The sequence below is a fragment of the Lepisosteus platostomus genome, chromosome 12 (genome assembly GCF_059453375.1).
Source record: "Lepisosteus platostomus isolate fLepPlt1 chromosome 12, fLepPlt1.hap1, whole genome shotgun sequence".
In the NCBI taxonomy this organism is placed as follows: domain Eukaryota; kingdom Metazoa; phylum Chordata; class Actinopteri; order Semionotiformes; family Lepisosteidae; genus Lepisosteus; species Lepisosteus platostomus.
Genome location: NC_142622.1, coordinates 30,538,588 through 30,555,322, shown reverse-complemented (window position 1 = coordinate 30,555,322; position 16,735 = coordinate 30,538,588). Strand labels below are relative to the sequence as shown.

Sequence of the window (16,735 nt, the reverse complement as noted above, 5' to 3'; positions counted from 1 at the left end):
TTTCTATAGATTTTTTACAGTTAAAAAAATAACGAGATGGTTTTCCTTTTCTGGCATCCAGTAAGCATTTCATTTGTTTTAGATCATTACGTATTGTGGTTCTTACATTCATTTTAGTGTGATAGTTGGTAAAAGTGTGTCTCATGGCCACAATAAAAGGACTTTATGAAATAGATTTTAAATAAAAATTCACTGCTTAACTGATTTACTGATATCAATATTTTTATTAACTTATTTTTTTTCTAAACTACCTCATAGGATATTTCTATAAAAGCTTTCTTTAAAATTAGATTACCTTACTGTTGATTACATTAAAACAGGCAAAACCAGAATTTTCAGTTGTACATTAATTTTGAGATTATTTAGTCTCATTCCTGTGATGAAACATTCAATATTTCAAAATACACAACAAAATCCACTTTTACGAATATAGCGGAAATTATTTTAACATATTTCAAATCAATAATGCAAGCATTTATAATGTATCTACCACTAGAAAAAAATGTTTTCAAGCACCAAATGAGCTCTTAATACAGTCTCTACCTAGGCTATATGGCTTAAATAGTCATGACGAAGGCATGGCAAAACAGTGGGTGGTAGCTACAGTTGCATTACGTTTTAAAACATCAAGCTCAAGGGCTTTTAGAGTCATACAAGCTTCAGAGATGACCTTAACCAACAGGTTGAAAAAACAGTGGAAGTAACAAGTCACAGAACTAAATTTGGAATGAGATTTGGAATTATGAGGTGATGAACAGCAAGGTAGCTCAGGAGGGGCAGAGATCATTCTGTGTATCTCTGTCTTCTGTCATGATTCATTGCCTGATGACCTCATCACGTACGGAGAGGATGAGATTGACACTCTAGTAAAATGGTATAAAACCATTTTGCTGAAGAATGGGTGTGATTTGGAGGTAATGCAGACTGTGTGCAGATTGCTCAAATTGCTCATCAAAGGCCAGTTTGCAGATGTCCTACAGTAGTTTGTTGGAGATCACCTTGACAAAAGAGCCTTACTGTACAGATTTCCGGAATGTTGTGCATTTTGTTCAGATCATGCTTGTGCTACCCATATCAACTGCACAGTGTGAACGAGGCTTTTCTGCACAAAACAGAATCAAATTAAAAGTGCGCAATTCACTTAATATCTCAACATTTGAGGATTTAATCAGGATCAGCTCAGAAGGCCCTTCACTTTTCACTTCACAGTTTGATCCCGAGCCCTGTGTTAGGCACTGGCGAAGCTCAAACAAGAGGAAGAGGAGGCCTCTGTATACAGGATGGCCAAGTGACACTAATATTTTGATGGTCAGTGACACTGGCTCATAATCTGATGAGTATTCACTCCATTTGTGACTGTATATAGTTTTAATGTTCTAACATAAAGAGTACATAGTTTTAAAGTTTGAACAAAAGACCAATCAGCCATCAGAGGTCAGGCACAATGGAGGAGGGCAAGAATCAGGCAATAAAAGAGGACAGACCTAAAGGCACAGAACAGAGGACACAGTAAGTCTTTTTTATGTTAATTTGAACTATTTTGTTTCTGTAATTTGGCGACTAAAAAAAGTCATTTGGCTCCTAAATGTTTCATTTTAGGAGCCAGTGGCTCCCAAGTAATTTTTTTAGTCTGGAGCCCTGACACACAAAGAAGGCTCCACAGCCGAAACATTGTGTTTCGTTTCTTATCTTTTCAGCACAGAATAAACCTTTACTTGTTCCTAGACACTATCATTACCAGTACCAATTATCTGGGAGATTATAACATCCCAATTAAACAATGTACTAGCTAAAAATATAAGTTACTTTAATAAATAAATGTTTTGTTTCAACTAATAAAAAAAATGGTTTTAGGGTTTTTGTTGATTCTGATTTATTTCCAAAAATCAAATACTTTGAAATTACCTGTGGTCATGCTCACAACAATGTGAATTACTGTTGTATTTGGGCATGCTTAATGCTATTTTCTACAGATAATCAGTTCTGGTTTATGTTTAACTGAATAGTCAGATTGTGAGATCATTGCTTGTATTCATGCTGACTACAATTAGCAAACTGATGGATTAAAAAAAATCTATTCTTCAGCTTAAGTCACAATACGTGGACACAGTTCATACACACTATACAAATGAGTTCATGTTAATAAAAACAAATGATCATATCTAGTAGGCATGCTACCCTCATTCAGTACTCCCTTTAACTCAGTTTTCCAATGTAGTAACTTTAGCAGAGAATTATTCAGAGACTTGAATCAGAGAAATAGATTAATTAGATAAACTGCAGATCTACAAACTAGTTCTCTAGTTTAGTACTCTAGAACTAAAAAAATCAAATAATTAAAACTCTGAATAAACACTGTCTTGTTTCTTTGAAACACAGCTCCCCATTCAGGGTGGTAAATTATCCTCTGTAATGGCGAGAGAAAATTATCTGGTATTGATGTATGAATATATTGGTTCTGATCAGAGTCACCTAATTAACTGTAAGACACCTTTGCACGTCACTACAGAAAATGTCTCTAGGGTTTATCATCCTTTTTTAAAAGGTCTTATCCACGTAAAAACAAAATCTTAATGCACCCATTCACACAACTCCTTAAAGCTCTTGTAATGGTACAAATTATTTTTTACAAAGGACTTTGGTAATTTGTTTCAAAGCCCCATATCTCTCCACATCTTTTTTACTGTCTGAAATGTATTCAGTCTCCACCGCAGTTTCCTCACTGAGCATGATCAGGGTTAATTTTTTGGATTCTGAACCACTGTCATAAGGTTCACAAAGTTTTCCATTAAATTCTCTTTAACTGCTCAATATACCTTAAGTGCTAAAGAAGTACTCTGCTCTGCTTTCCATTGCAACAAAACCTTTTAAATGACCAACCTTGCAAGTTTTGTTGGTTGTATGCTATGCTTACTAGACTTAAAGCTAGGAGCTATAGTAAACAGATGTGTCTAACAGTTTAGCCTGATAATACCTGTAAGAGAGCTAAAAATGCTTCACTCCAATAAACACAATAAGTGCAAAATATTCTTTATATACTACCAACAACCACATCATATTAGCTGCAACAGTAAAATCATCTTATTTCTGTCCTGTGTTTTAGGCATCTCATATAAAATAAATCAAATTTAGTGAAATGCAGTTTAGTTTTGGTGACAATCCAAACCACAATACTAAGACCTATACATGGTTGTGTATATACAGTGCCCTCCAGAATTATTGGCACCCTTGGTAAAGATGAGCAAAAAAAGATGAGATGAAAAAATCTCTTTGTTGTTCATCAGCTTGATTTTACACCAAAAATATGAGAGAAATCTAACCTTTCAGTGAAGTAAAATTATTGAGAGGAAAAAAATCCTTATAAAAAAACACACATATATAGGGATCTGAGACCATTATTCCATACAAAAATCTCTCCAGATCCTTCAGAGTCCTTGCTCCTTGCTTGTGGACTCTCCTCTTCAGCTCACCCCATAGGTTTTCGATGGGGTTAAGGTCAGGAGACTGGGATGGCCACTGCTTGATTCTGTGGTCAGTGAACCATTTCTGTGTGGATTTGGGGGTATGCTTTGGATCATTGTCCTTCTGAAAGATCCAACCACAACCCAGTCTTAGCCTCCTGGCAAAGGCAGCCAGATTTTGATATAAAATCGCTTGGTATATGATAGAGTCCATGATGTCATGGATCCTAACAAGATTCCCAGGGCCTTTGGAAGAAAAACAGCCGCACAACATCACAGATCCACCACCATACTTAACATTGGGTATTAGGTTCTTTTCTGCATGACCTTGACTCTTTTTATGCCAAACCCACCTCTGGTGTTTGTTGCCAAAAATATCTATTTTTGTCTCATCTGACCACAGAACCTGGTTCCAATCAATGTTCCAGTGATCTTTAGCGAACTCCAGGTGCTCATGTTTGTGGTTTGATGACAGCAGAGGCTTTCTTCTGGCAAGCTTTCCAAATAGTTTGTTGGCATGGAGGTGGTGTCTAATTGTAGTTTTGGAGACTTAGTGACCCCAGGATGCAACCAACTCCTGCAATTGTCCAACTGTTATCCTTGGAGAAAGTTTTGCCTCTTGGACCATCTTCCTCACTGTGCGTGGGGGCAAAATACACTTGTGTCCTCTTCCAGGCAGGTTCATCACAGCTCCAGTTGTTTAAAACTTTTTAATTATTGTCCTTATAGTGGAGATGGGTATTTTTAGGTGTGAAGCTATTTATATAGCCATTGCCTGATTTATGAAGATCAACAACCTTTTGTCTCATTTCATTTTTGCATTCTCTGGTCTTCCCCATGTTGATGGATGACTTAGAGTGTTTGGCCTGCATGATACTTCATATTTATACCCCAGTGAAACACGAAGTCATGGATGACCACTTAAGAGTTCCTAAAGACTCAGGTGTGCTTACAAAAGGTAAAATATGAATTAGATTTTGTTCATAGGAATTTCTAGGGGTGCCAATAATTGTGACACCTGTGTTTTTGAGAAAAATGTTTTTTTTTCCCTTTGAATATTTTTACCTCACTGAAAGGTTAGATTTCTCTCCTATTTTCAGTGTAAAATCAAGCTGATAAACAAAAAATACATTTTTTCATAGCCTTTTTTGCTCATCTTCAGAAAGGGTGCAAATGGTTCTGGAGGGCACTGTAAAACAAGTCCTTAAATTATGCAGTTGTAGCTTATTTTGATTTTGAATTCTAATTCTAAGAAACTGTAGTGCCCAATAAGACAATAAATCACACACACACTAAAAATAAAAAGGCTATTTTTAGGCTATAATTTTAACTATCAATTACAGAAGCATTCTGTGAAGGGGTCACTTTGGAAGGCCTTGTGAGAAATTGGTTTCCTAGACCGCATATTTTTCAAAAATAAATCAGTTCAATCAACAGCTAACATAGGAAGAAACCTGCAGAAATCATCATAAGATTACATAAGAACTTTAATATGTTTATTACTAACTACAATTTTAAGATATTGTTCAGCTGCTTCATAAATTACTCTTCAAATCTGCAGTTTTTATAGAGTAAATTAGAAAGTGAAGGACACGGTGTACTAAGAAATGAGTGTACTAGTTTTCCTAGGATCATTAAAATTATTTTTAAAGGGGTGTATTTTACACAGTAGTTTTTAAATCAGATTTAGTAGTATTTTCCTCTAAAGGTCCAAATGTAGTTGTAATTGAAATAATGTTCTGTCTTTTTGCAAGCTACTGAACTGTTTTTTTCCCTGTGGAGCCTCCAAAAAAGTTTTCTTTTCAACAGGTGTTGAGTTTTAGTATAAGAACTGAATATAGCTGCTATATAAATGCACACATGATAGCAGCTGCAGAAAGCTCAGAGCTTTATCAAATGTGACCATACGTATTTAAAGAAGCCCTTTGTTCAATTATTTTGGGTTGGCTGCAGTTGTTGGGCTTTCTTTGCACACATCAACTTAAATAAGACTTTGAACTAAATGACCAGCTGTCTTTTAATATCCTCCCTTAAGTGAATACTGATCCTCAATCAAACTGAGAAGCTATTTAAAACATACATTTTGCCAAAGGAGAAAAAGAACAGTGATTGTCAATTACTGCATTATCAGATTTAACTTGTTAATCTTATCTACATCCAGGAACATATATTGTTTGTTCACTAAAAATGTGCTACGAAGGAAAAGAAAAGTCTTAACATTCATAAAAGTTTAAAAATGTCCTGTTTTAAATATAATCTGAATTTAAACTAAGTGATATTATTCAGGAATTTGTCATTCTTGTATTTTGTAAATAGCTCCACTAACACTTATCATGGAAGACACATGATGCACCAGGGCTTGAAAATTTGAACCGATTTGGAAACAAAGGAGCTACAATATTTTATATAATTTGTTCAATATGCTGCTTGATAAAACATGCTGACCAGAAGTACTCACATGTTTCTCCACATCTTCTCCTATGTCCCTACTGTTCTTGAGATACCTGGTCACAGCACTGGCCAGTAGAATGTCAAAGGCCTCTAAAGAGGGTGGCACACCTGTGAAGTAGAAGATCTTTTTGGTTACACAGAGAAGGAAAATCAGACCTCTTAGCTTTATTGTGGAATATAATTATAATTCTAACATTGAGGTAGCAAGTGATAAAGAACGGATTTAATAATGTGGAATTTAGTTAAGATTTCCCATACAGGTTCTCACAGACTTTTCGTTTTGAACTATACACACACTCTGTGTTAAGTAAGGGTTCTGTTCTGCAAGTTTTTACCTGACTTGAATCTTATATAAGGTAGAAGTCACCATTTCTTAGGTATTGCATGTACCTGTATATAAAGAATTTCAGTTCATGATATTGCAGCAATCTCCCTTATCTTTCTAGCTGCATGTGTGAGTAAGAAAAGGGGGACAGGAAAGCAGAAATTCAGGCTCAATAGTGTTTATTGTTAACAGGTATGTGTGCTAATCATGAAGGAGAATAGAGAACAGAAGCTAGCAGAAGCTGGAGGTAGACACAAAAAAGAAATCTTTTTTTTATATAGAAGGAGGTCTGTATAAATGTCAAAGATTTAAGTGCGGCATCCACAGCATAACTTTTATATTCTCATCTCACTGAACCACATTGCACTACACAAGAAGCAAGAAGATTAGCACTGCTCTGCTTCATCCTGTTTGAATTGTTATTATTTGTAAGGCAGGGAGGCAATGTTCTCAAACTTGTTGAGAACAATGTTGTTAAACTTGTTTTACTGTCTTTCAAATGAAGATGCCAGACAAAATCTGAAATTCAAATCTCCATGCAGCGGTCCTTTGTAAGTCACTGCTGTTGTCTTTTTTCATATTTTACATGAATACCACTTTATAACATTCTGGAAATTACTAAATTTTTATTGTAAAACTTACATTGCAGTCTGCTGTTGTCAACAGCTTTCTGCTACTTAGAGCAGTTCTCACTATGACCACTGGTCATTAAAAGGTACAATTTAACGGATTTTAAGTCCATGGAAGTTAATGCAGCACAAAACCAAGCAAACAACCCTGCCTATGTATGTCCCATATGTTTTTTGGGTTTTTTGGGTATTAAGAGGTATGTCATTCTTCTTTTGGGACTCCTCCAGGATACTAGGTTTTACTTGTTATTTATATTGCACATGCTCATCATACTTATTAGATCTTTCCATCACCTCTTCAATGTCCTTTTAAATCTGCCTCTTCATTAATCACCAGGCATTTCAGTATTCCCCACAGTGTCGCCCAATTCACAAATCCTTATTCACTAACTCAGTCAAGCACTGGAGTATTCAATAAGCCTCACTGCATGTCACTTAGCCACACTCTTTGCATTATCTTGTCTTTTTCATGGTGTATAGAAGCACAAACCAACATCAGTCACACATTTTATTAATCTGTGCCTGGGCATGTATAAATTGTGGTTTCAAACAATCACACACTACCACACATACCCAATTAATTTTCCTAATCTTTTTTTTTTGTTTTTCAGCAATTTAGCCAATTTACATAGCAAAAACGACTACATAATTACAAAGGTATGACAACTCACCAACACAACATTGTAGATCTCCCTGATTAAGAGATAAAATTTGCACCCCTCTATATTTTTAATCCTAAGAAAACTATATAGTGAAATATTTTTAAATACACATTAGTAAAAATAAATTATTTTGACGAATCTGTAATTTGGTAGGACATTTTCCAGGTCTGAAAAACACAGTTTTAATTTTCAGTGACGTCTTCAGGATTCTCTGACTGTACAATTGCTTATATATTGGAACTAGGAAACCAATAAGCTTAATTTTCATTTAAATTGGAGGTAACATTTCAGATAAAGTTTTAAACCCTGCAATAAGGGATAAATATTTTAAGAAATCTCAAAAGCCTACTATGGTTGGTATTTTATAATAAAGTGCTTCAATTAGTATAGCTTGACAGAAATTAATATTGTGATACTCCCCTCTGCTGTACTAACACTAATCATGGAAGACAGATGATGCACCAGGGTTTGAAAATCTGAATCCAATTTGGAAACAAAAGAGCTACAATATTTTTGTAAAGATCACATCACAAATAGAGAATACAGAAAAACCTTACTTTTGAGACACTGTGAACACATTTGTATGCTAAACATTAATACAGAATCAGATGGCTTAAGCGTAAATTAAGCTATGAAGCTAGAACTTGTTCAAGGACTCATCAGAATACACCTTCTGTGACCAAATAGATATTACCACGCACAGGGTTCTCTTATTGTATTGTGACAGTATGCTCATGATCATTATACACTACCTCCATTAAGCCCATTCACAATGTTATCCTCGGTTAAAGGTGATCTTTGTAGCTTGGATGACACACTTTCAAGTCGTATCACAGCTTTTTCTAGACGTTCCATTAGGCCTTCCAAGTCAGACATTGTGGGTACACTGCAAAAACAAACATGGGATAACATTCTGTTCATTACAATTATCAACACACATACTAGACATTAAACTTGTACATTCCTGTTAAAGTACACACAGCATCTTCTAAATATTCTCTCATGCGTTACACTAAATACAGTGTGTCCATAATAAAATTTGTTCACAAAAAGACACCTACAATTATCAGAGCATTCCACATTCAAAACCAAAACAAATTTCAAATCACACATACTTCCAATGTACAATGTAAAGTTCAATGTTAGCTCTATTAAAGATCTTATGGATCAAAGATTTTTCTGTACCTACTTTTAACAGACAGCAGAAAACGCTGGATTCTCCTTTTTTATAACACACACTTGAATCACTTTTAGTGCGATTCAATTTGTCCTCTGTTGAGTTTTAAGTGTCATATAGAAAATATGGTTGTCACACACCTCAAATAACGCTCTCACAAACAGTTGTCACATGTATGGTTTTTTACATTAAAAACTTAAGTTTAATGAGTCAGTAAAAAGTTTCAAAAAGTCATTTTCTACCAGAAGCCTATTTAGACAAACGAGCTTCCTACAAGGACTTCTACAACAAATTATATAAAACATATCATTATCTTGTTTGTGAAATATAAGGCACTGTTATAGTCTGATTTTATCAAAAACAAAAAACAGGTTCTTAAAGATTTTTGATTTTCTATTTTTCTAGTTCTAGTTATTTTTCTTGTTCTAGTGAATGCACTGAAATGAATAGCAACAACCATCCAACTACAGAAGGATCAAACTTTTGTCTGGGCTTCACCGTTTCTATATTGTCTATATATGTATACATGCTATAGACACCTTCAAAAATACTTTTTGATACAATGTTTTTGAGATTATATCCAAAAACTGAAAAGTCTTAAGAGACATTTTCAGTTTTCATTTAAACCTTATTGAGATGTATTATTAGAGTTAGGGAGTTTTTCTTTGTGTCATAACATTTCCTTAGAGTTTGACTACTGACGGTATGGAGAGGAGCAAAACATAGCATAAATGGTGAAGAGCTTGTCTAGGAAGCACTGCAGTTGTTCTGGAGTGTAGTTCTGGCAGGTATCAAGTACGCTTAATTTATGATGGAGCTTTTGAGCTCCGGCAACTCACAATTTGAAACTATTGAGACTCCAGGTCCTATTGAGGCACAGTTCCAGTAGAAATTCTATTAAAGAAGTCAGCATTTTATGATTTGAACTTTAAAGAGAACAGATCATGACACAGAATTTAGTGCTTTGCTGCACTGACATGCTGCTAGTGTAGACTTCGACATGGTCTACAATGGGTATGGAAGAGGAGTGGCGACAGATGTACGGTATGTTAAAAATCTGTATTTTGGCATGCTAACTAGTTACTCTGCTCTGCATGGTCGGCGTCCAACTTCTTAGAAGGACTAGCTGCATTCAGCTGCACAAGATGAAGCTGCCCTTTATACTCACCATCTGTCACAACTACTGTTTGAATGTTTTAATAAGGTCTTTGGATTGGCTCTGCCATGATTTAGGTAGCTAACCAACTTAAGAGTTTTTTTAACAAGCAACAGTAGGAATAGACGCATATAGTGCATTTTGATTTTATAAAAACAACAACTTTATTTTATATAGCACCTTTTAAAGTATCTTCTCAAAGAGCTTTACAGGAAATCAATAAATACATTTAAAACTGATGATAAACTATTGTATATAGCACTTTTAAAACTGGCTTCTTAAAGTGGTTTAGAGGACAGGAAAAAAGCACACAATGAGAGGAGACAGCAGAATTACACAATTGCAATAAGGATTTGCAATACAGTAGGAAATCAAAGGGACAGACATACAGTAGAACCAATTTAAATAAAATAAAATGGAATGATTTCAGTCTTGATTTCAAAGTGCTCAGGAAAGGTGACTCTGATATCTGATAGAGATATAATTCCAGAGCTTTGGGGCTTAGCAAAAGAAAGGCTATTCACCCATAGTATGTAGACGGACCTCGAGGTGGTAGACAGAAGACCAGAACTAAACAAACAAAAGTTGTGAGGTGGGGAGTAGAACAATAATAAGTCAGATAGGTACTGTACTAAGGTACCAAGCCATGTACAGCAATTTAGGTGAGCATGATGATTTTGAAGTCATTATGAAACCTGGTTGGAAGCCAGTGAAAGGACTCCAGGACACAATATTTTGCAAATGTGAGTCACACATCAAGCCTGGATCAAATATCAACCCCAAATTCTTCACTTTAGATTGAAATTGAAGTACAGTCTCGCAGCAGTTTAAATAAAGGAAACTGTGAGTCATCCAGTTATTTACAGCAGAGATGCAATGAGACAGTGGAGAGACAGCCATTTAAGTGTCAGGTTTAGTATGGAAGTAATGGGGGGCAGCAATGCTCACCACCGCACCACTGTGCCACACCTGGTCTTAAACACTGGTCCTAAATTAGTTCAAATGACTTTATTCAATTCAACTTTATTGTCATTAAACTTACACAGGTGCATAGTATAATAAAAAGTGTTTCTCATTAGTCACTCAGGTGCAGTATATAAATAGGACAGAAGATAAGACAATAGACAGTTACACAATAGCAATAACAGTAACATGTAATAACATAACATAAATAACATGTAATCAAGTAATCAAAACTGTACAAAATTCCGCAAACAGAGAAAATATAACAGGACAAAAACAGTGCAAGGTAATTCTTGGAACAGTGCAAAAACAGTATGGTTAAAAATAGTATGGTTAATTAATAAATATTAAATATTATTATGCCTGTTACAGTTTTACTGGGCTATCGAGGGGACAGTACAATTTCGGCTTACATGTGTGTGTGGTGGTGTTGGAGTACAGTCGTTGTGGGTACAGGAAGACGTTAGGAGAGATCATAATATGGTGGGAGGGAGTGGGGGCGTCACCAACTTGACAACTCTGGGGAAGAAGCTATTTTGGAGTCTAGTTCTGTGCGACTGGAGTGACCGGAACCTTCTGCCAGATGGTAGGGGAACAAACAAGTTATGACTGGGGTGAGTGGGGTCAGACATAATTTTGGTGGCTTTTTTCAGACTCCTGGTGTTGTATATTTCCTGCATGGATGGTAAGGCACTGCCGATGATGGGCAGTTTTGACCACCCGCTGTAGTGCCTTACAGTTGGATGCGGTGCAGTTGCCATACCAGACTGTGATGCAGCTGGTCAGTATGCTCTCCACCATACATCTGTAGAAGTTGGTGAGGATCAGTGGATGTAGGTGTATTTTCTTCAGCCTTCTCAGGAAGTACAGCCGCTGTTGTGCCTTCTTGATGAGACTGGAGGTGTTCAGTGTCCATGTAAGGTCCTTAGAGATGTGAACACCTAGGAATTTGAAGTTATTCACCATCTCCACCGCAGACCCTTCTATGTAGATGGGGGAGTGAACTTTTCCTTGTCTTCTGAAGTCAACAATCAGCTCTTTGGTTTTGCTGATGTTGAGACATAGGTTGTTGGTTCGGCACCAGTCTGCAAGTTGTTTTATCTCCTCCCTGTAGGTAGTCTCATCATCGTCAGTGATCAGGCATACGACTGTGGTATCGTCAGCATACTTGATGATGGTGTTTGTGCTGAACTTAGCAGTACAGTCGTGGGTGAACAGGGAGTGAAGCAGTGGGCTGAGCACACAGCCTTGAAGGGTGTTAAGGGTGAGTGTGTTGGAGGTGAGGTTGCCAATCAAAACAGTCTGGGGTCTGCTGGTGAGGAAGTCAAGCATCCAGCTGCAGAGGGTTGTATCTAAACCTAGAGCCCTGAGTTTGGTAGAAAGTTTTATGGGTATGATGGTGTTAAATGCTGAGCTAAAGTCAATGAACAGCCTTCTTGTATAGGTGTTCCTTTTATCCAGGCGGGTTAATGTGGTGTGTAAAGCTATAGAGATTGCATCCTCTGTGGAGCGGTTTGTGCGATAGGCAAACTGGAGAGGATCCAGTGTTTTTGGAATGCTGGCTTTAATGTGCGGAATAAGTAGTTTTTCAAAGCACTTCATTATGATGGGGGTGAGTGCAATAGGGCGGTAGTCATTTAGGCATGTGGGGGCTGATTATTTCGGTACTGGCACGATGGTGGTCATCTTGAAGCAGCTACCTGTAGGTACAGTGGCCTGGGCCAAGGACAAGGACAAGGACATGGACCCTGGGCCAAGTGGCCTGGGCCAATGGTAAATGACTTTACCATTGATATAAGTGTTTGCTTGATTTGCCTCAAATCTATGGAGTAGATAAGTCACTACCCCCTTTCAAAACATTCTCTTTATGTTGCCCTGAAGCCCAAAAAGAAGACAAATAAAATCAGACTATTTCTAGTTTCATTTACAAATTGTAACTTGCAACATCCAAGTGAAAAAAAAGCAAAATTCCTGAAAAAAAGTAAAAGTATAACTGGGTTGGATAAGAGAACACCCCCCTGAGTTAATACTTGGTGGAAGCACCTTTTGCTAGAATTACAGCCTTGAGTCTGTTTGGATACATCTCTACCAACTTTGCACACCTAGAGGGAGGAATATTTTCAAGCTCAGTCAAACTGCGCAGTGACCGTTGATGGACTGCCCTCTTCAAGTCATTCCAAAGATTTTCGATGGGATTTAGTTCAGGGCTCTGATTAGGCCACTCAAGGACTATGCCAATGCTTTGGCAGTGTTCTTTGGGTCATTGTCATATTGAAAGGTGAATCATCTTTCCATTTTTAACTTCCTGGCTGAGGGCTGCTGGTTTTCTTCAAGACTTTGCTTGTATTTTGCTCCATCTTCCCATCTATCCTGACAAGTGCCCCAGTCCCAGCTAAAGAGAATCACCCCCAACAACAGGATGCTAGCACCACTGTGCTTTACTGTACGAATGGTGTTCTTTGGATAGTAAGAGGCAATGGGTTTTCGCCAGACGTACCATTTTGCATTCCGGCTAAAAAGTTAGATTTTGGTCTCATTTGACCACTGTACCTTTTGCCACTTGGCCACAGAATCTTGAAGGTGCTTTTTAGCAAAACATAAATAAGACTTGATGTTGTTTTTTTCTTCCTGCCCTCTCATACAGGCCCGATTTGTGGAGCACTTGTGATATTGTTGTCACATGCACACAATGACCAGTCTTTGCCTCTTGGTAGCCTCTCTGATCAGTCTCCTTCTTCCTCGGTCATCCAGCTCGGAGGGACAGCCTGATCTAGGTAAGGTCTGGGTGGTGCCATAGGCCTTTCACTTCTTAATGATGGTCTTGACTGTGCTCCATGGGATACTTAAAGTCTTTAAAAAATCTTTTTAAACCCATCTCCTGACTTGTGCCTTTCCACAACTTTATCTCTAAGTTCTTCTGAAAGCACCTCCCCCCCAACAGTGGATTCTTTGCTTTGAAATGCACTTCCAAGCAGTGGAATCCTCTAGAAACAGCTTTTATTCAGAACTAATCAAAATCACCGCAATTAATCACAGGTGGGAGTCAATTAGTTTGTTGTGTGATCTGTAAGGTGATTGGTTATTCCTGAGCAAGTTTACAAATGCAATTGTAAGGGCGGTGTTCACTTATCCAAATTAGGTCTTTTACTGTTGTAATATTAATTTTCAGAATGTTTTAGAAAAAATCATTTTCATTTGGCTAATGTGGGTTACTGTGTGTAAATAAAAATGGAACAAGCCTTATTTAATTTGCTTTTATTTTAAGAGTGTCATACAACAAAAGGTACAACTTTTGAAAGAGGGCGGTGACTTTCTATACCCACTGTAAATGTGGAATAGTAGGGGCCCAGTATCGAACCCCAAGGAACACCAGACGTAACGAGTCGAATTACAGAACTGAGACCCCAAGAGAGAAAAAGTGCTGGCAATCAGTAAAGTAAGAGTTTAACCCTTTAAGAGCAATGTCAGAAACTCCAAACACAGTTTAAATATGAAAAACTAAGATGATTAACAATGTCAAAAGCAGCACTGAGGTCAAGGAGAATAAGGATAGAGAACCAGTAATAAAGGCATAAGAAAATTGGCATTTCAGATTTTCAGTTAGGCTTTGAAAAAGTTCCCCACTTTCAAATTACAGCCAGCTGGCAATCAGGAAATATGCACATTTGGATTTAGCATAGGTGTCAATGCTTTTGAGGATTTGAAAAGTCAATGCAATGGACTTCAGAATGAACAACGAAACGTGAAACACAGGGGGAAACTAAAGGACCTTTAAAACTGAGCACTGGAGGCATGTGCTTTACCTTAAGGGTAGTGGGAGTATGGAACAAGCTATCCAGAAATTTGGTTGAAACCAATACCCTGGCTTCTTCAAGACACGGCTGGATAGAAAACTTGGATCAATAGGCTATGAACTTATGTTGTTATTCGATAACATGTTTCCTGAGAAACTAGGAGAAAAGTGCAAATATAGTAGAGTGCAACTAACTAACTAATACAAGATGGCTAATACTTGTAGTTGTTACTATGTTGCTGTAGAAGGCTGGGGGTTTTAATTTGCTGTTACAATCAGAAATTGTAACAGTAAATTGCCAGAGTCCTTGTCAGCTTTTAGAAACCAGTCAAACATTTAAAATTTAGTCTCACACATGGATTCTAAATACACAATATACAATTTATTGATAGAAGCAAACATGCATAAGAAGCAACTACACAATAGAATATGTATCTGTGAACAATGAGCTGCTGTGAACATGAATGCTGTTTATTGACACAGGAATTAAAAAGGTCAGAGTTAATAACTTCAGAATTAAAATATGCATCAACTCTAACGTGGTAAAGTCTAGTTCCTCGGCTCTGTCTCATAAAACTAAATCTCATTTACTGTATATTCTCAGACACAAGTAAATATATATTTACTATCATAAATTAAACAACAAATGTGTTTGTAATAGCTCTCTCAAGAATGATGTGATTAATAAAGCTGAATTCAACAATCCATTGTCCAGACATCCTTAATGAGTTTACATTTCGTGCTGGAAAAAAAGTTGGCTGGGTTTCCATAGCAGCTAGAGAAATGAAAGGACTTTTCCTTGTGCTGGGATCAGACAGCTCTGCCAAAGAAGTGTTTTGCTGGCTTTGGTCTTTATAACAGTGTGTGCACAGTTTGTCTTCCTGAGGTTCACAAGGTTTTCAAGATGAAAGGGGAACTCAGTTTGTTCCATGCTATAGCTTTGTTCAGAATATTCTGGATGTTGACAAAAAAAAGTACAACTGTCTAATTTAATTGATCAAGTAAAAATAGCTGGGTTCATAACATAAAATTTCTTCTGTTTCAGAGAGAATATCTTGGACAGAATTCTGTACTTTCATGACTCACTCTCCTGGCTTCTTGGAGAAAAGCTGAAGTCCTGACTTGGACTGCTTGCAGTGACATGGTCATAAAAATCAGTTGGTCAGTTCAGAGAGAGATTTTCAAGTCAGTTTAATGGGAGGACATCACCAGTAGGCCCTTGGCCAAGATGCTATCAGGTTTAGTTCTGGTATCCACCTTAAAGATCACTTATTGGAAGATCTTCCTTTGGGTGGTGGATAGTGACATTTGACTTATGGTACTGGGAATGAACCAGCCTGGAGACTTGCTGGAGCCCATCTGCTCTATAGCTCACTAAATGTACAGCGTGATTCTATGATGTCTCCTATCAGATGGACCTCTTTAGCCAGATTCCTGTTCATTTAGGGAGAGGCACCAGGGTGGTTTGTCACGGTATAGAAATCTTTAATAACATGTAATTCTAAGTGCAACAATAATAATAGGCTTAATTCTAAGTGAAATAAAAGTACTTAAATCATGGTTTTGTTTTAGGAAAATAATGAGGAAAATAATGAAGTAGTAATAGATTTCATCCATAAAACAGAAAAATATATTTTTGTCAATATGGTTAGCCATAAAACATTTAAATTTAAATGTAGTTCAGGTGGATAGCTGCGTAGGCTGCAAAGGGAATACTGAAAAGCACTGCTGAAAAGAGAAGAAAAAAAACACAACGTTTCAGCCGTGGAGCCTTCTTCAGGTGTCAACATTCTTGTTTACATTTAAAAAACAGAGTAGGCCTAATGGCATATGATTAAGATATTTTTAAATTAATAATTAATATTTAAGTTACCTTTTTATCATGTTACTGATGATGGTTACTGGTAAGGGAAGAATTAATTTGAAAGCCTCTGCATTTATTGTTATAGGACTTTTGGGGTACACTTCAGACAGTTTTTAAATTTTTAGTAATGAATTTGCGATTTGTAAACAGGCTAAAGAGGGTGAATTACAGTTTCTTTTCTTCAACAAAAAGAGTGATTTCTTTGTTGGTCTGTGAACACACACTATAGATTTTTATACTTAGAATCTAACTTA

The 16,735-nt window shown here is 36.8% G+C and overlaps 1 protein-coding gene across 2 annotated transcripts in view; it reads right to left on the bottom strand.

The window, feature by feature from the left end:
- LOC148651390 (adenylyl cyclase-associated protein 2-like) overlaps positions 1–16,735 on the bottom strand; it is a 123,361-nt gene that overhangs the window by 74,266 nt on the left and 32,360 nt on the right. For both annotated transcript variants that reach the window (XM_088601624.1, XM_088601622.1), the window contains 2 exons: positions 8,281–8,414; positions 5,920–6,020 (listed from right to left, as the gene is read on the bottom strand). In XM_088601624.1, coding sequence (XP_088457750.1) covers positions 5,920–6,020; positions 8,281–8,404 — 225 coding nt within the window. In that variant the 5' untranslated portion in view covers positions 8,405–8,414. The remainder of the gene's footprint in view (positions 1–5,919; positions 6,021–8,280; positions 8,415–16,735) is intronic.